The 19,888-nt window shown below is 38.9% G+C and overlaps 1 protein-coding gene across 1 annotated transcript; it reads right to left on the bottom strand.

The window, feature by feature from the left end:
- Nucleotides 1-314: 314 nt before the first annotated feature.
- tm9sf4 (transmembrane 9 superfamily protein member 4) lies at nucleotides 315-19,518 on the bottom strand. The gene is made up of 18 exons (XM_084917290.1): nucleotides 19,465-19,518; nucleotides 15,654-15,764; nucleotides 14,166-14,265; nucleotides 13,879-14,035; nucleotides 13,594-13,735; nucleotides 12,509-12,632; nucleotides 12,228-12,349; nucleotides 11,613-11,724; nucleotides 10,912-10,982; nucleotides 10,702-10,834; nucleotides 9,407-9,488; nucleotides 9,232-9,307; nucleotides 8,696-8,779; nucleotides 6,830-7,005; nucleotides 6,668-6,731; nucleotides 5,658-5,777; nucleotides 5,402-5,491; nucleotides 315-4,253 (listed from the first exon to the last, which is right to left on the bottom strand). Exons 1-18 carry the CDS (start codon nucleotides 19,480-19,482, stop codon nucleotides 4,104-4,106), a joined length of 1,932 nt encoding a protein of 643 aa, XP_084773416.1. The 5' UTR covers nucleotides 19,483-19,518; the 3' UTR covers nucleotides 315-4,103.
- Between the last annotated feature and the right edge of the window lie 370 nt (nucleotides 19,519-19,888).

The following is a 19,888-nucleotide window of genomic DNA, read 5'->3' as shown; positions in this document are numbered from 1 at the left end:
GAACAATAGGTAATGCAAGCTAACTTAGTTAGCAATGTTCAGTTCAGCAAGCCTTGTCTTGTGAAAATGAGACCTAGCAGACACTTATTAGCTAAAGCCTCCTGTGTTAGGACCTATCTGTAGTATCAAGATATTAGAGTTTTATAATAATCACAGTTGTTATGAAGGAAGAAACTATCAACAGAGATAATAATTATATTTTGTGACAGGGAACAACCTGAAATAAAGTTGTGCTGCCTTTGTGGACAGGATGTGTCATTGTAAAATCATTGTAATGCACCATTAAGCATGTTCCAAAAACACAGGAAGCTAACTTTCATATTCAACTTGTCATCACTTTATTGTTTTGTCATGGTACATTTTGTAATTGGACATTCTGTAAAAGAAACAAAGAGAAAAATAACAAACAAGTTTCTTTAAAAGTCATCAAGAGCATCATGCTTTTTGGCTAAAACGATGACAGGAATCATTACAGAGAGCGCCACAAACAGCAAAATGCAACAAATACAAAGCTGTTTTCTTTTATTTACATTGTAAAACCTTCAATCATACATGCATGACTCGGCCTCTTAAAAGTAAGTCTGTAAAAAAATCTCCCCTGGTGTGTGCACTTGCAGGAGAGGAGTGTCTGTCCTTATATTAGACAGCAGTCAGGTACCAGAGCTCTGAAACTCTGACACAACACAGGGTGGTTCAGCAAGTAAAGGATGAAAATAAAAAGTAATGATCCTGTCATTTCAACTGAGGGATCCTTGGGGCTTTGATTAGTTGTTTCACATAGCAAGTGGCAGGGGGAAACTTCAAATGATTTTGCCTTCTCGATCTCTTTAAGCAGCTTGTCTGTAGCTTGAGTGCTGATGATAATGAAGGAGAGACCATGAGGATGAGTTAGCCATTCTTTCCTCTTGCCCTGAAGAATCAGGGTATATCTAGGCAAATATCTCATCTGTACTTTTGTGCAAAAGTGAAGCATTTCAATAACCCTACTAAATCTGTCAAGGGTGTAACAAATACAAGTGTACTAAATATTACCTTACATGCTGTGTAGTTTAGTTTCTCATAAATCTGCGAGGTACTTCTTTTTGTTTTGCTTGATTAAAAAAAGGCCTTGGCCTGAGACATCCAGTCCTAATTGAAATATACTGCAAATATATTTTCCTTTAAAACCACACCACGTACAGTCTGATAACCTGGCATTCTGCAGACACCATCCATTGTTTTCTACTTGAGATATGGATACTGCTTCACATATACTGTATTAGTGATACTGATCTGCACTTTTGTGCCGTCTTACTAAGAAGAGTGATACCACACATCTACTGACATTTAGCACAAAAACTTATGTCTCTATGTAGTTAAGAAAGTATTGCTATCTGCTGGCTAGCTTAGCACACCATAAACACTAATATCTGTGTTCTAATGTCCCCAGTTTTACTTTCAAACTCAAAAGCAACACCTATCATTATATAGTCCCATAATGCATTGGATTGTTGACATCACAATCTGAGCAAAGTTCCTGTTAGCAGCAGGTTAACTTAGCCTTGCATTAAGACCTATATATTAATACCCACATTAAACAGAAAAGCTTATGCTAGGTACCAGATAGCTTACCTTAGACCAAAAACTAATGTTTATGTAGCAATCTACTGCTAGCAGCCAGTTAGCTTTCTCTAAATTAAACTAACCCTTGTGACCAGGTAGCTTAGCTTAGCAAAAAAGGATGACCAGGTAATCTGGCTGTACAGATGGTCACTACTCCTCGCCAGCAAAAGGCTGATTTATTGTGTACAGGTGCTGGAATAAGTTGAAGTTATACATAAAAACCACAGATGATATAAAACATGGACATAGCTTCTGTGTAGCTTAGTTGCTCATTTCAAGTCATATTGACTAAAAAAAAAATGAAGTTGTTTTGTAAATCTCGAGACTCACAGGATTGTCAGCCAATGAGCAAGGGGTTTCATGGTCAGCCATACCCCCCTTGTCACATCCAGTTATTTGAAACCAAGATGGCAATGATGAAAACGCCAAACTCGAGGCTTCAAAACACAACTTTAGAAACCAACAGATGATGTCAGAGTAGCCACTTCCACCTTTTACACTGTTTATAATATAAAATGTCTTTTAACAAACATTCAGATTTAAGAAATTTCATGGGGCAAATTCATATCTTTTACCTTTAATTTGGCTAGCATTCAACTGAAATACGGTATCTGGTTAGAGCTGCTCTGCATAAAGTAACCTAGATTAGTCCATAGGCTGAAAAGTGAAGCTAGTGCTTTAGAATCTTAGACCTGCATTCTTTCTAATTTACCACCTGAAGGCACCTGTTGTTGCAAAGAGACTTTTGGTCCTACAGAACTCTGTAGATCTGCATCACTTGTTTCAGGTTATTTTGTATTCTGTAAAAATTGGGCGACTCAAACTGTCAGAAAGGCAGTCAATAAAACCCCCAGCATACATGTATTGTCCATGGCGTTGTTGATATTTTGACTGAATAACATGAAAAGTCAGACAAATTACTTCCCAACTAATGGGAACACATGGATGCAGGGTTATATGCCTTAAGACATAGCAAGAATGTTATCTTTCCTCGTTATGCCTACTGAAAATAACCTGTCACTAGCTCATATTTAACAAACGGTCATGTGAGTGGTATCAGTCTTCTTACCTAGCTTTTAACGGAAGCGAATAAGTTTATTTCTATTTGCTCAACTGGATTATTACATATTGCAATTTTGCTACTGTAAAATAAAATAGTTACCTAGATGAAGCCCTTGAGTTGAAGGTAAAGCATTTTTTTTTTTAAATCAGGTTCCACCCAAAACTGCATGTTTTTTAAGCTGAAAAATACATATAATTTGAAAAGAAAGGGAAACACATGATCTGCAGCGCACAAAACACAGACTGTACACATCTAATAAGAACCCTGTCAATTACATTCAAAACACCCCAGAACCTCTAAGCTCCGATACCGGCCAGGTGATCTTGCTGGGCTTTCCAAACACATCAGATTATACAAACATACGTATGGTACATTAGGCTCAAAAATGAAAGAAAATAGGCATTTCGTACTAAAAATGGTCCTCTGAAACAACCTTTGCAATTTGCACCTTTTCCCCCCATTACTGCATAGTTCAGCAGGCTCAGGCACTGCTAAGGCTACACTGATGGCGTGGTTAACGAGCGGAAAAACATATTTGTGTTGTAGGCTTTTGAATATAAAATGGGTAGTTGGGTTCAAATATTCAAGTTCAGTCCCATTCTGAGCAGTTCTGCTTCATTTAGCGCAAATGGAGCAATATTTTGACATGAATAAGAAACCCAGTGTTTGGGAGGGAGAAGCTAATATTTGGATTACAGTTGTGGTTAACATGGTCACACCAGGACATGGAAACTGAAGTAAAAAAAAAAACAATAGAAGATTTAATTTATCCATTTTTGTGTTACAATGTAGAACTTCCCAGGGTGGTTTCCATCCATGAGTTCAACACAACAAACAACAGAACCACAGAAACGATCCTCAATCCTTTCCTGATCTGTAAAGTCTCTGAAAAGAAGGTCACATCTGAAAACGGAGACAGCAGAAAGTGTAGAAACAGAATTTACGTGGGGAAACCAGAAGGAAGTAGCCTCCTGGGAGGCGCCCAATAGAAATCAAGACACAGATAAATCCCATGAAGACAAAAATAAAAACCTGGATAAGTTACAATCAAAAAACACACACAAACACACACACACAAAAAAAGATAAAATGTGCAGAAACCCTTGTTTGACAAGCTTTGGCCCCCTGTCTTTGTGGAAAAAGGTGAAACAGCAGAGGACATTAATAGTCCTGGCAGAACAGAGATCCTCTAGGTGTCCTGGAAAGGAGGAGGAGGGAGGCAGAAGCAAGGTGACAGCTGTTTTAGATCTGCCACCTTGCTTTTCTTTATTGTGAGGCCAGCAGTTGCGACTGATGCACTGTAGAAAGCAACCCTCTCATTCCTTCTGCACTCAAGTCAGTGCTTGTTGGACATGAAGAACATTTTTATATATATTTAGAATGTTACAAAAAAAAGAAAAGAAAAAAAATAAACAAAAAACAGCAGCACCAGCAATAACTAGTCGATTTTCACCGCAGCGTAGATTTTCCTGATGAACATGTAGGCGGCATAGAAGCCAATTGTGCCCGTTAACAGCCAGAAAGACAAGACCATGAGGGCGGTGTAGCCAAAGTACAGAAGGGAGGGGATGAACTCCACAATGTCCAGCTAGGGAAGAAAGACAAAAGGAAGCAGTTTAAACATGCTGCACATTTCCATTTCTATTACAGAGATATTCTTGCAATTTATCACTTGTATCTACAGTGCAGGGAACAAGATATTCTTGCCTAGAAAATAGAAAACGTCTATCATTTGACATTGTTTCATGAAGGTGTGTCGTTTGACTGTCTCCCTCCCCTCACCCCTAACTGGTTGTAACAGTTGGCTGCCCCTCCCTGAGCCTGGTTCTGCTGGAGGTCTCTTCCTGATAAAAGGGAGTTTTTCTTTCCCACTGACACCAAGTGCTTGCTCATTCCAATATAATGCACCTACAGGTGACTGCTGTTGTGATTTGGTTCCGATTCTCTGAATTAAAGAGCCTGTGCTTGGGATATGAAAGGTCATATGAAAGGTTGTTTTTGCAGTAGTTGTAGATTTTAGTTGAAATTGCGTGAACCTTCCCCAAACCCTCTTCAATGCTCCCTTTTGAATATGGCTTCCAGCACCCCATAACATGCTCTGAACTCCCCATGGTAGGTTGCCATTTCCAGAGTTCATTTTGCTGGCCATGATCTTGTTTTCCAGCATTGTTGGAAGTATTATAGAGGAAACACAGAACCTGCAACAACAAAGATGGTGGTAGAAGTCTAACTGGAAGTTAGACTTGTGCTAGTACTAGCCAGCACTAGCTGATTACCTGCCATTTCCTATAATAAGGGCAGCTGGCTCCACTGAGCTGGTAAACTCTTAACCATAAACTGTGACTGGTTCTCAGTGAGATCCAGCTCAACCCTCTCAACCAAAAATGTTCTTCTATCTTTCAAAACTCAAGTGTCCAAAATATCAATCTTTGAAGTTACAGAACAGAAATCCACAAACCAATCAGAGACTAAATCTTATGTTTGTTTATACAGTCCATGTCTGTATGTTAAAAGAAAACAAAAAACTAGGTCCAACAAAACAACATTTTTACATATGAGTGAGTCGATGGTGGAAATCTTCAAAATTAAATTTATTTCTGCCATCTTTCAATTCAGGTATTAGGCAGGCTTTGTCAACACTGATGACTCTTCAGGCATTGACAACAGCATGGCTAAGAACAGTGCTTTCTTTAGAGTTTATTGTGGGAGTGTCTCAAACAACCCTGTGCTTTTTACCTTGTTGACAAAGTAGAAAACGGCGTAAACAAGGACATAGAAAGCCGAGCCTCCTGAAACCAGGAAAGTTCTCCACCACCACCGGTAATCCTGACAGTGAAGAAGAGAGAGACAAGGTTGTGCATAAGTTCTTGCTCATATAATACATATATGTGCCACACAGGTGAAAAACATAACCAACAATGTGTGAGTGATGTGTGTATGTCAAGTAAAAACCTGGCAGCCAGAGACAATAGTATGCAATTAATGAGCTTACCTCTGCACAGAGCTGGAAATAAACCATCACAATGCTGATCTGAGAGCAGGACACCACCAAAATGATGAAGACCAGAAAAAGGAAGCCAAAGAGGTAATAAAACTGGTTCTCCCAGATGGCCTGGAGGTGGATGGACACACATACACACATTGATTCTAGCATTATTGAGGAGGATTACACATCAGTTACATATCCTCTAAATAGAAAATAGATACTGTGTTATTTCTGAAAACTGTGTACCGTATTTTCCGCACTATAAGGCGCACTTAAAATCCTTTAATTTTCTCAAAAATCGCCAGTGCGCCTTATAATCTGGTGCGCCTTATCTATGAATTCTGGCTATGTTTACTGACCTCAAACCGATTTTATGTGGTACACGGCGCTCAAAAATCTGTCAAAAAATGTTTTAGTAGGACTTTGCTAAGCTACAAAGCCGCACTGCTTGATGGATTGTCTGTGCGTTATGGCTACCGTAGTCAGGAGCCTCGCGACTCATAGTAATCTGGGTCCAAAACTCCGTCCGCGTCAACTTTTTTCCACTTGATAAAAGTTCCCGATGTTTTTTTTGACAAATGCAATCGCATGGAAAATTGCTGTAAACAGACCAACTTCAGTAGGGGAGAACAACTGAGATAATCCAGCCACAATATGAGGTTAGTCATTAATGTAAGATAAGATAACCTTTATTAGTCCCACATGTGGGAAATTTGTTTTGTTACAGCAGAAAGTGGACAGTGCAAAGTTACATAGCAAAAATTAGAAAAACACTGGAACAACATATACTGTTGTTCCAGTGTTTATAGAGCAGCTACCAGAGAATTCAACATTAATCAATCAATGGTACGGAAGTGGAGGAAGCAAGAGGAATGAGTTGAGTAAAGTTTGACTTATCTGACTGTTTTGTTTCGTTTAATATGCCTTATAATCCGGTGCGCCTTATGGTCCGAAAAATACGGTAATAGCATTGAAAGATGAGGAGCTCGGACATGCAACGGTGCACATGTACTTACACTGAAGATGAAGAAGAGCTCAATGAACATGGCACCAAACGGCAGGATCCCAGCCATCAGGATGCTAATGGAAAGAAGAGGAAAGATTAAATCATAACTTGCGTTTAAGCAAACCATTAGCCATCGGAGCACCTAAGAATGCGAGATAGACTAAACTCTTACCCAACAAACTTGTTCATGTACCAGCGCTGCTCTGGGACCTGCCGAGGGATCTGGTTGGTGCGTACAGGGTTATCATACGGCTGTTTGCGGAAGCCAAAGTAGTAGCCAAGATAGACCAAGGGCATGGAAATGCCAAACCACATGCACAGTAGGGCCAACATTGTAGTGAATGGGACCTGAAGTGAGAGAAGACATAAGGAACACAAGAAGAATTATTCAGAAATTCAATTCGATTTTATTTACATAGCGCCAAATCACAACAAAGGTCGCCTGAAGGTGCTTTATATATGGTAAGGAAAAGACCTACAGACCATACAGAGATGATGTCAAGATGTTTAAGAATCCATGTGAGAGTTCAGTTAATCTTTAAAGCACACCTACAGCACAGATGCTTTATTCTGTGACAAATAAGAAGACACTTCATAGGATAGTATACTTCCCCCGTGGATGCTTCCTTTAACAGTTTTACCAGCCAAAATTCCCTGCAATTGTTTTTCTACCCAACTTTAGTTTCCATTGCATCCAATCATGGTTTCCAGTTGATGTGAGTCACATTAAACCATTCTTTGGTGTCTCATCCACTCAAATACCTGTCCTTCCAGATTAGTGCCTTATTAGACCCAGACTGTACACTACATTGACTTGCTACACCATCTGGTGGTACAAATTGGTATTACAGGCAAATATGGTCCAATTCCATTTTTACTCGAGGTGGTATGGCTTCAAAACACAATAACCAACACAAAGATGCTTTCAACAAAAAGTTGTTGTTCCAATTAAAGCTTTAGTTAATCTCAGAAGGGCATAAACACACAGTATCAAATTTTACAATAAAAAAAAATGATGGAAAATCAATGATATTGGTGTCACCTATCATCCCCAAGTTAGACTTTTCTGTGTTAGTGGCAGGAAGATAAAGAATATAAAAGTGAGTAAAGTGACTGTTTGAGATATAAAACAAACACACTCACTTTAAACATGTAACTTTTATGTGTAATAAGGTGATTTCATTCTAAATCTCTCTTCATGACCCTCATTTAGCTTTTTTCCCCCCCAAAGGTCATCTGAGGTTTTCCATAGCCCAGTTTGTATTAATAATGACTATCATATTACCAGCTTGATGATTGTCACAAAATAATTTTTATTTCAGGTTAGCTCAGATAGATTGGGTCATAACAGGCCTGTACAAAGAAGGAGGAAAGCATATTTAGCAATATGTTCCTGTCTTTAGAAATCCTCCTTGGTGGTTCTCGTTTATATGACCTCTGTGAAATAACATTGTAACAACACATGGGGTAAAGTAGGATGTGCAATCTGCTGAACACTGTACTGGAAGACGTCTGCCATCACTGTTAATGTGCATGCTGATACTATTCTGTTGAAATGCCTTTGCATCTTTCCTTTATCTTATGACATTTTCCACCAAGCCTTAGTTTGGCAAAGGAGGCAGGAGGTTTTTTCGACTATTCTGCCGTACCCTGGGTCTTGGTGCAGCCTCTCAGTTCATCCTCTTCATCTCAAAACAGCTTTCTGTTAACTGGCTGCACCTCATAATCGATAAAAGTAAAGTTTGGATCAGCAGGAATATCCAAGAGCAAGGAAAAAAACTGCCTGACACAGAGGATTTAGATCTTTTGGCTCACATGGATTACTTGTACATACACTGATTTAATTATCTGAAACTCTGGCCATGTTATTTTGAGCATCTAGAACTGGAACAGTATAAAAGCATAGCATATCCGGTAAAATGTGTTAAAAAGTTAATTAAGGATAAACGATTCTTCTTTTAAACAGAATGTGAAGTATGTGAAAGCATAGCTGACACACACATTTTTGAATGTGTGACTCTCAAGTCATGGCACTCACCGCTCCAGACGAGTGTTCTCCCCAGATAAAACAGTTGAGGATGAAGCAGATCCCAAAAACCACAGCAGGATACAAAGTTGCTGTCTGCATGGCAAATACAACAACAACAGTCTAAGCCTCACTGCTCACATCAACACTTTTACGCATACACGCATTACACATATACAAATATATATATATATATATATATACACACACACACACACACCCCCCCTTCTTCACACTGGGGTGGCTGTAGCTCAGGTGGTAGAGCAGCTCATCCACTGGTCGGAAGGTTGGTGGTTCGATTCCTGGCTTCCCCTAGTCTACGTGCCAAATATCCTTGGGCAAGATACTAACCCCAAATTGCTCTCCGATGCATCCATCGGAGTATGAATGTGTGTGAATGTTACCTATGAAGCACTTAGAAAGATGTGCTTGTGTGAATGGGTGAATGCACAAGTTGTGTAAAGCGCTTTGAGTGCTCAGATGAGTAGAAAAGCGCTATATAAGAACCAGTCCATTTACCATTTACTGCTGTAAGAACCTGAACTCACACAGAATGCTCCTTTCCTCCATCGATGACCCTTCAGTGTGCGATACAGTCTGCCAGCAAAGTAGCCACCAAATACACTGCAGGACAAACATCAACAGTGTAAAAATCAAAGAATTCTGAAACTCGGTGCCTCTCAATTCCTTAATGAGCTTTAGACAGATGAATGCGGCTCCTACCCCATAAACATGAAGAGGAAGCAGGCAGTGGTCATCAAGGCTCCTCGACTTGATGGAGACAGCATGCCCAACATGGCAACAACTAAACATAAATGAGAGCTGGATAAGAAGACGGCAGGACTCCTGGGCTCCTATGCTAAACACAGAGCTTCAGCTAGCAGGAGCTCTTCTAAACTGCAATTAAATAATATAAGCCTCCATATGTTAATCAGAATACAAGACAATTATGCCCTGGACTAATATGGCATTTGGCAAAATTTGTGACAGTTACAATAAACACCAACAGATCATTTTGTAAAACATCACATTTTATGGATTTTAGCTTAACTCTTTGATTCAAACAACTCAAGTAAAATTATTTAAACATAAACAAGTAAAACAAAAAAATGTAGATACCTACATCTCACAAATAGGCTAGGCTACCCCTGAACCATCTTTTTCTCAACAGGAAATGATTACACCACGAGGGAGCCGCAACGCATGAAGCTTTCATGACTACCATACTCATTATTCAGTGAGCATAGTTAAGATTCCACAGATTCTGTCATCCAAGGTTTTTCCAAAGTGGACTGAGTGTAAATCACTGTCTTTGTTGCAAAGCTAGGCTGTAAACACTGTCACAATCACTGAAAAAAGTTCCTGTTGAAATATTTCAAGCCTGAAATAATCCCTGCTGGATATTTTTTGAAGATACAAGCTACAACTATTAAAGCAGATAAAGAATATAATAAGCCTGATGTTACTGTTAACTGTTCTAAACAGATATAAAAACAGTCATACGGCAAAAGAACAGGATAAATGTCATGACTAACAACATTTACATTTAACAAACTTGCACCTCTTTAAAAGATGAAGTTGAAGTTTATGGTATGTGAATCATCCACCACTCACAACTCAGGTCATTAAGAGCTGCACCTTTGCCACATAGTATGCAGTATAACAGGTGGATACTGCACCATTAACCCCCCAGCAGCACAGGGTCTAACTACTTTTCTGACAGAAATTCAGCTTTAATTGAGTATTTGTTCACACTCCTAGTGTGAAACACAGAACATTAACAATTTGCTACAGAACGTGCATTTGTTTTGTAGAAATGTGCAACACTGAGCAGTTTCATATTTTCACACTCTTATCTTTGCTGATTCATATATGTAAGGTGAGCCCTGTCACCTTGAGAGCATTCCTCGTGTTTTGTCTTTGTGAAGAAATGACAGGACTAGGACAATATGGCCTAAGCAGAAATGTAAATAATGTCAGGATGTGCAGAAAACTGTTGAGAGAAATAAGAAACTCACAGATTACAATGAGGATCATGCAAAACAGCTGGATCCCTGAGCCCAGCAGAGAGCTGAGGATCATGGGATACTGAGGTGGTCTGAACACATCACCGTGGACATTCTTCCAGCCCGACTCCTCCATGGTGTCCTCCTGGTTAGAGAGGAGAAAAATGTGGTCAGGTAGTGATCATTAAGAATCCAGAGGCCGGATGCTGTGTATTTTCTTACTATGTCATCCTCTCTGTTGTAGTTAGCAATGTCTTTCCTCAAGGTCCTGATAATGATCATACTCAGAATACCTGAGAGAGAAAGGCAGAGAATAAAATACAATTGCAATATTTAATACGTTGTCATAAACCCATCAATGATCTCTTCGATATATAATAAAGTTTCATTTATATGTTTCAGTTAGCCAAAGAATGTAGTCTTATTTTATGGAGTTGTTATGAAGGATGGATAGTATGATGGTGTTTTAGTATTTTATACACAGTATTATGCTGACAAAGGCAAGTTCTCTTGACGTCCATTCTAAAAGCTGCTCAAACTTGCATCAACGATGACATGTTGAATAAACAAGTGACAGTGTTTAAAAAGACTATCCAAAACAATCAAATCAAAGGCAGTGACAACAGGACAAGAAAAAGGACCTGGGTGTCACACAGAAAAACAAAACAAAAACATCTTAAATTCAAATCTAAAGTTCAGTTGTAAATCTACCAAATTGTATCCACTAGATTGATACATATTTTACAAATTTCTATCCATTTTTGTACATATTATATAAAAAATATTATATTAGTTCATGCCTTTACTGCACCGACAGCAAACTGGTGGTGAAAATAAATCATAAAAAATAAATAGAAATGACTGAAATAGTAAGAGTAAGATGCCATGAGCCACAGGTAAATTCTAACATGAATTGGATATACCTGAGAGGAAAAAGACGACCACCACAGAGTTAACAATGGAGAACCAGTGGATCTGGACATCACTCATGGTCAGGTATGTGTCCCAGCGAGACGCCCACTTCACTTCACTCTCCTACACACACACACACACACACACACACACACACACACACACACACACACACACACACACACACACACACACACACACAGAGAGAGAGAGAGAGCTTCAGTCCTTTCTCTATTTTTGTGCACGACTAGTTTGTTGCACATTATTTTTATGACTATTATTAATAAATTATTTAATTAGATTGACTATGTCAGAATAACAAAGGTACACAGCTATAACCACGTTCTTTACCAGGAACCCTGCAACGAAGGAACCAAGGCTACTGCTCCTAACACTGGTAAGGTTTGTAAACTCTGCAGTCTACTCTGACATTATATGTGTGCGCAACACTAAACATTAAACAAAGTATACATTTCAGCAACATTTAAACATGCTTTTATTAATGAGGATTGTAATCAAGTTAAAGCAGTTATGTAAACAAAGTCATCTGAGCAGATTATTCAGGGCTACAGATTTTTATGACTACTGGGTTGCAAGACTTGAAAACACATTCAGCCTTAACTGACCTCCCAGTGTACAGAGTAGGTGAACAGGACTTCATTCTCCTTGGTAGGGTTGATCTCTTGAGCGGCAGAGCCACTGGCTTCAGGTAGGGTGCAGGTCTTCAGCGCCTCTGCAGGCTTCAGATCTGAGGAGAAAAATAATAGGACACAGGATAGAGTATACTAAGTATAAGCGGTAATCTTTACTTAACTTTTTAGTCAACAAATCTACTTCCTCTTTCCTTTAACTCACTACAGGCCTAAAGCAACATCAGGCGATTCAAAAAGAGTATGCTGACACTAACCTTCTACTTTGACACTCCGGGGTATAACCTCAAATCGCACCACCCTGTAGTCATGAAGGTCCCCCTCCACCAGTTTCTCCTTGTGGAAGTACAAGATGAAGGACAAGTGGTTGTGCAGATAAAACTGGGAGGGAGGAAAAAAAAGAGAATAATTTAACACTCTTCATATATTCATGTCTTTACTCTCTGCATATGGACTACATCACCAACTAAAGCTGACCTCTCGTGTATATATCCAACCTTAAATTGAGTGCAACTTGCAGAAAATTATATGCTGCAAAGTTTTTAAATCATGTTTTTGGATTCATTTACATACATTACATACACCATAAGGCCAGCTGCAAAAATACCCGTGCAAAGGTTTCAGTCATAGAACTGACACTATGTCTCTAAAGCAAAGGCTTTGTGCTGCCACAGACGATCAGTAAATCATTCTTTATCACCCTTTATTTTGAATCATTCTTTAAAATTCCAACCTGAAGGGCAATTTCAGGAGCCAGTAAAAACATTAAACTACTACTACTGAATGTAATCATTAGTTATTATTAAGCTCTTGCTCTTTCACAGTGCATCTTTTGTCCCATCTTCCACCCTTCACCCCTAAATAGTCACGTAGTTGCCCGTTCCTCCTTGAGCCTGATTGTTGGGGTTCTCTCTATTATTGTTCAGTGTATTGTAGGGTATGTAAGCCATATGCCTTACAATATAAAGAGCTGTGAGGAGACTGTTGCTGTGATTTGGCGCTATATAAATAAAAATGAATTGAGGAGCCTTGATGACCACTGCCTGCTTCCTCTTCATGTTTATGGGGGAGGAGCCACATTTATCTGTCTAAAGCCAGTTAAGGACAGATAAAGTTTCAGTAAGTTTCAGAATTCTTTGATTTTTACACTGTGTTGTCCTGTTGATGTTTGTCCTCCAGTGTATTTTGGCAGCTTTTTTTGTTGGCAGACTATCCAATGAATTTGTGGGGAAACGTGGTAAATATGCTGTAAATACTTTGGTACTGACCAGCAGCAATTTAAGTTACGTGCACTCTTCTCCTCCTTTAAGCAGAAATGGAAGAGTCTGTGTAATGTACGTACCTTGTTTTTGTCAAAGAAGCCCAATCTGTAGCCATGTTCAAACTGGACATCTTTTATCGTGTCCTTCTTTTGATCCTCCTCTTCTCCTCCCTCTCTGCTTGGATACTCTAACCTGGTGGCAACTGGAAGGTTATCTGCAATACTGCAATCACACACAAGAAGGGATTTAAAAACAACAAAATAGATGCTTTAGAAGCAAGTCAGCCCAGAGATATAAAGCCTATCAAACCGGACAAGCATTTAAATGAATTCAGCCTGCTGAAAGCAGTAAGAAGGGACGCTCACAGGTGAACATAATACTCCTCCTGGATTCGCTCAGCCATCAGCTTACTCTCGTCTATGTTGAGCTTTCTCTTTTCACACACCAGCTCACATTTCTTGTCTTTACTCATCTCCACGTTATAAAGGGTGTTTACAATACGGTCTCCACGTAAGACCTCACCTATAAACAACAAGGAAACCACACACACACACACACACACACAAAAAAAAAATCACAAATATATTTATAGATATATATGATAAAAATTTAAACAATTTTAAACTTATCACATAAGCAGCAGTGCACTCACCCAGGTTCTCTCCCTTGTAGAAGACCTTTTTTGGTTTACAGAATGGCAGGGAGTAGTATTCATAAGGAAGCTGGGTACGGGAGCTGGTCAGCTTTACCGCCTGAAAAACAAAAGGATCTCTTTCCAGTGTTTGCACCATCATTGTTTTATCTTTGACGATGAGAGAGACAAGCATCAGCAAATTTGTCAGAGTACAATAGGGTGAGAACACCCCAAACTGGCTCCCGTTCTCCCATTCCTGGGAGAACTGTATGTCAAAGATTTTAACACTCAGTTTCATCTTTTTGTATGTTAGAACTTCACTCTTCTCTGCGGCTTGGTGGCAGACCAATGACCGCACAAGCAACAGTGAGCCACAGACTGGTCGTACTACATACAATGCCTCCATCGACTACAGAGCTCTCTGCAGATACAGGGATCATCCTGGGACTGCCAGAGGACTGGGAATGTGCTTGAGCATGAGCCACAGTCTGGGGACTGAGTTTGAGAACCAGTGCTCTAATAACCATCCTGGGTACTCTGGCTCAGAAGTAATGGCTTATGGTCAGACTATCTCACATCTTCTTCCAAACTGTGAGGGCAAGGTTTGCTGGATTAAAGTGCTCACTTGGAGAAAAGCACATGGTGTGAATTTTTGAGTGAAAAGACACATTTGTAACATCACTCAGATAGCAAGCTGTGTTTTTGTAGATTAACAAAGTAAAGACTCTTCAGTTGATCAAAGTATGCTAAAGGCACCAGCCAGACTTTGCTGAAGCTTACAAACATTCACAAACATCAAATATTCTGCCTCCCATTTCCTGCTACTGAACCCAAAATCTAATAAACACAAGATTTTAGAGAGAAATATTTCAAGGGGTCTGTAATCAAAGCCATGTTTAGAAGCCATGGTGTGTAGCCATTTTCACTAATTTAATAGAGTCAAAATATTTTTTTCAGTTCTTGTCGTAGATACTTATTAGCAACTCTGCCATCTAGAAGTATCACGTCTACCCCTTTAAATGAGTGAAAACAAATTTACAGACAGTACTGTTCTGCAGCAGACCTGCGGCAGTTGCTCTCCCACTGCTCACTCTCTGTGTGCAGTTACTGCACCCACACAGAGGTTGTGCAGTTCAAAAGATATTTAACTTTCTGTTGCTTCAAACTTTCTACTCTTTAGATTAAAAAAAACAACCAACCAAACAAACAAAAAAAAAAAAAACACTGTCTGGTGATGTTGCCAGATGATGCAATTGTTTTTAAAACGAAAGAGTTCACCTTGTCAACCTGACCCTCCGCTCACTCACTGCAGTGATCATCTTGTGTCATTTCACCTCATCATTGCTAATTATCGCCTTTGTCGCCTAAAACTAGGGACTTTTCAAATCCTTGTAAGCAGCTAGTGATAAATGAGTGACACCTCCCTCTGTGATGAGTCGAATGTAGCTTTCCCCCCTGAGTGCTGATAGTACAGCCGATATGTTTAGCAGTGAATTTTCATCTTACCTTGATATCTACAACGTCGCCATCATGGAAATTCCGTGGAGCTACTCCAGGAACATAGAAGGACCGGCTCACAGGCAGCAGGGACAACAGCAAAAAGGCCCACCACCTCACCTGCAGAGCGGACACACATGAACACAAAACATGTTGGATTTGACAATGAATTCCACGAGTGTCTCTGTTGTACTGTGTGCTGACAGTGGAATGAAAGTTGAGAAGCAAGTTCCGGCAGCTTGATAATGCCTCTGGGCACGATTTTGGAAACCTTCTACAAACCCAATTGTGACCAAAAAAAAGACACTGCTTAAAAAAAAAATATGTGAACTATTTATTTTTTTTTAACAGTAGAATATGCATAAAATGTTCTAAAAAATGTATCTGTTAAAGAAAAATATAAACTCTTTGAATTTGACTGGAGCAACACATCACAAAGTTAGGAAAGACTGGAAAAGTAAGTGTTACTAAAAACAAACAGCAGGAGAAACATTTAGAATGTATTAGGTTAACTGGCAACAAACCAGAAACATGACTGGATATAAAAAGAGCATCTCAGTAAGGCATAGTCCCTTAGAAGGTGTGCAGAGGTTCACCAACCTGCAAAAAATCTACATCTACAAATATCAGAATAAGGCTGCTCAATGTAAAATTACAAAGACTTTGAATGTCTCATAGTCTACACTACATGATATGAAAAGATTCCACGAATCTGGAGAAATTGCTGTGAGCAAGAGTCAAGGCTGAAAATTAAAACTGAATTCCACATCATGCTGTATCAGTGACAACAGCACAGCTTTGCAGTAAAATTCCAGTTGCTGAACTGGCCTGCCTGCAGTCCAAACTGTTTATAAAACAAAAACAATATGACAAAAAAAGTCCAAGACTGCTGGGCAGCAACAATTTGACAAAACGGGACAAAATTCCTACATTCAAACTCCAGACATTTACAGACTGTTACACAGGAGTAAACATGGCCCCGTTCCAACTTTTCTTTGATGTGCTGCTGTCATCAAATTCAAAATGAGCTAATATTGCTCTTCAACACACAGTTTAAAGATCTGATTTATTTTTTATGTTCAGTTGTGAATAAAAAATGGCTTTATGGCAGATCACTTTGGTTATTTCTTACTTATAGCTCTTGATCAATATGCCACCTAAACTAAGGCATTATTAAAATACTGTTTAGTTTATCTTCTAGGAAGCCTGTCTTAAATTTCTGACAGTATTGCATCTCCTGGATGAGGTAGATAAGGTGCATGAGTTTTTGTAAATGTGTATCCACAATAAAGAAATGCCAGTATATCAACATTCTCAGAACTGAGGCTTGACCTGTGCATTGATATGTATCCTACTGCAAAAAACAGACAATTATATTTTTAAATTTTTAAACTTAAAGAAGTCCAGACGCTTTTCTTTGCAAGCTCCTTTGACTACGATGACCTGGATGACTGAGAACCTTCACAGACATATATTTTTAAATATTAATTTAATTTAATATAATATTTTACTTAGATTTTATGCCTACTTAGTTAACAGTACATCTGCATATTTTACAAACAGCAGTAGTTGAGAGCAGCAAGTTTGCGGTGGAGCTTGCTGAGCAGGTAGAGTGGTTCTTATGCAGCACTTTTCTACTCCCTACTAAAGCAAAGGGCTTTATATAACATGACTCATTCATCCATTTACACACATTCCCAAATTATTTCTGATGGATGCATCTGAGGACAACTTGGGTTTTCAAGAATGCCCAAGCAATTGGAGCAACCAGGGATCGAAATGCCAACCTTCCAATTAAAAGATAACCTTCTCTACCTCCTGAGCAATAGCCGCTGGAACTCTATTTTTGGTTGCAAATGTGGGTGACATGCTCACTTTTACACAGTGACAACTAAGCGCTACAGAATCGTATCGAAGCAAAAAAAAAAGAAAAAAAAAAGCTTCTAGTTATTTGAGTTTCTCCATTTCAAAGAACACCTTCCATACACCTTTACTACAATAATGAGAAAGGTCTGCCAACAGTTTAATCATTCATCAACTTCAACTGTGCGCATGTGTAAGTGAACTAAACAAAAGTCCTCTCAGTGCTTTTATTTTTTCATCTCATCATCTTAATCGTCATTAAGAAATAGAAGGGTGTCCCATCAGAGCAGTAAATGTCATTTACATATTTTAAAAATAATCGATTAGCTTGCATGTTTGAATAAATTGGCAAAGCTATGCAACAAAGATCCTCTGGAATATTCATCACAGTCTGAACTGTGAAAGGAACTTCAGTGCTCCTCAGCAGGGACACAGTCTGACTGTTGCATAGCTGATCCAAGCACTGGCAGCTTTACAGTGGAGAACTCTCTCACATGACCACATGACATGACTTTAACCTGACTATACCACCACATGTTCCTCACATGTAAGCTGCTCCAGGAGGGGACATGTTCAGATTTTTTGATTAAATCAGCTTTTTCAGAAATGCAGTCAGTTGAGCTGTATATTAATTATGCCACAGCACAAAGTTATTCGTGCATATTCTCAACTTCCTCTTCATCTCGTTTGTTAGGTGGCAGTCACAATTGATCATTTTTACTGACTTGTCTGCTCCACGTTATATGCAGCGTATGTGTGTGCTTGCATGAGAAGGTGCGCTCACTGAGAGCGCCCAAAGGCAAAACTAGCAGTAATGCAGTAAAAACTCAAACACTGAGCTGAAATGAGACTACCCAAAATAAAATAGGAGTTCTATGAATAGACCCCCCCCCCACATCATTAGTAATATTTCATCATTAAATACTCATTCAGTAATACTAATACTCGCTGGGTTGTTTTTTTTTATTTATTTTTTTACAAAGTTAAGAAAGTGTAAGCTGAGGCTTGTATTGTCTCAGACATCAAGAATGACTCCACTTCTCTTCCCAGTAGTGAGGAACACGGCTTACTACTTAATTCAAGGTATATTCTCGAGGCAGACATCAACTCTTTTAAATCTTCTTGCCTCCATCCAGTTTGCAGGACAACTGAAATCAATGTTCTCTAACAGTTGTTTTGAAATTCGTACAGAGATTTAAGATTGTCACTATGTGTAAATTCGATACGATCTTTGTTTTAACAGAGAAGCCTGAGCTGACAAGAGTGCCTTTACTTACTGTAGTTAAGAAGACATTTTGGGGACATGCGCTAATTCTGATAGGCAAAACGTCCCGTTTTATTACTACATGGTAAAAAATGAACTGAAATGATTCAACACTGAAAAAACATTTGTATTAGCATTAAGCATAAAGAAGTGATCGAAGTTACCAACCACGAATCCTGAAATAAGACTGCCTTTATGTTATCAGGCGCTACCAACCCGTTTTACGTTAAGTTTATACTTTGTAGCTGTTCCTGTGCGGTCATTTTACCATCTTTTAGGACTGTAACACACGCCGACACAGCGCTAACAGCTAACATTTCCCTAAAGATTGCAAAACCTGTTTATTTTGACCGTGCATCACATGACAGTCTGAAAGCCCAGCGTTTCACAGTTCATACTCTGTCAGGGCAATTTTATATATTCCACACAAATGACACGAATCTGTTTTAAAGAGTCACCGCTTACTGACAACCAGGCTAGGTAGCTAGCTAACTCGTTTAGCAGGATCGTGAACATTCAAACAGCAGCGAATTCCAATGAAGTTTAGTCTAGTTAACATTAAATAGCACTTGATCGGTCTACTGAAGACCTACACTTTCCCACGACTTCAGTGCGATGTCCGACATAATTTGGAATGAAAGAAAGCGCAATGTACTGTTTAAAGCAAAAAGAGTTCGCTTTATTTCCACTTACCATAGCCGCGGCCGCCATTTTGAATACGTGTCATTACTGACGTTGCGGAAGTAGACTAAAGTGGTTTTTCTCTGGCATGTTGTGTTTAATGAGAGGTGCAGTGAAAAATGCTCCATTACAAGTTAAAATCCCCCCTTTAAATATAATATTTAGCTATAATTAGGTAAACATAATTAGGAAAATATTATTTTAAATAGTCCTCACCAGACTAAAGAAAACTGTATAGCTATTAGCTATTAACTATAATAACATTTTACTTTTTATTTATTTTAGGTTAAGTTCAACTTGAGATATATATATATATATATATATATATATATATATATATATATATATATATATATATATATATATGTATGTATCGCCCCTGCAGGCAGTTTATCCTTCAAGCTTGGGTCCTCTACCAGAGGCCTGGGAGCTTGAG

Source organism: Perissodus microlepis, chromosome 20 (assembly GCF_051167445.1).
Source record: "Perissodus microlepis isolate ML-2025 ecotype Zambia chromosome 20, ASM5116744v1, whole genome shotgun sequence".
NCBI lineage: Eukaryota > Metazoa > Chordata > Actinopteri > Cichliformes > Cichlidae > Perissodus > Perissodus microlepis.
This window is presented reverse-complemented; position numbering and strand designations above follow the sequence as displayed.

Bases quoted from the DNA above. Each gene is read 5' to 3' on its own strand.
- tm9sf4 (XM_084917290.1), bottom strand. The intron at 12,350-12,508 runs GTTAGTGTCAGC...TTTTCTCCTCAG, and splicing joins CCGGAGTGTCAAAGTAGAAG to ATCTGAAGCCTGCAGAGGCG. The intron at 5,778-6,667 runs GTAAGTACATGT...ATCCACCTCCAG, and splicing joins AGCTCTTCTTCATCTTCAGT to GCCATCTGGGAGAACCAGTT.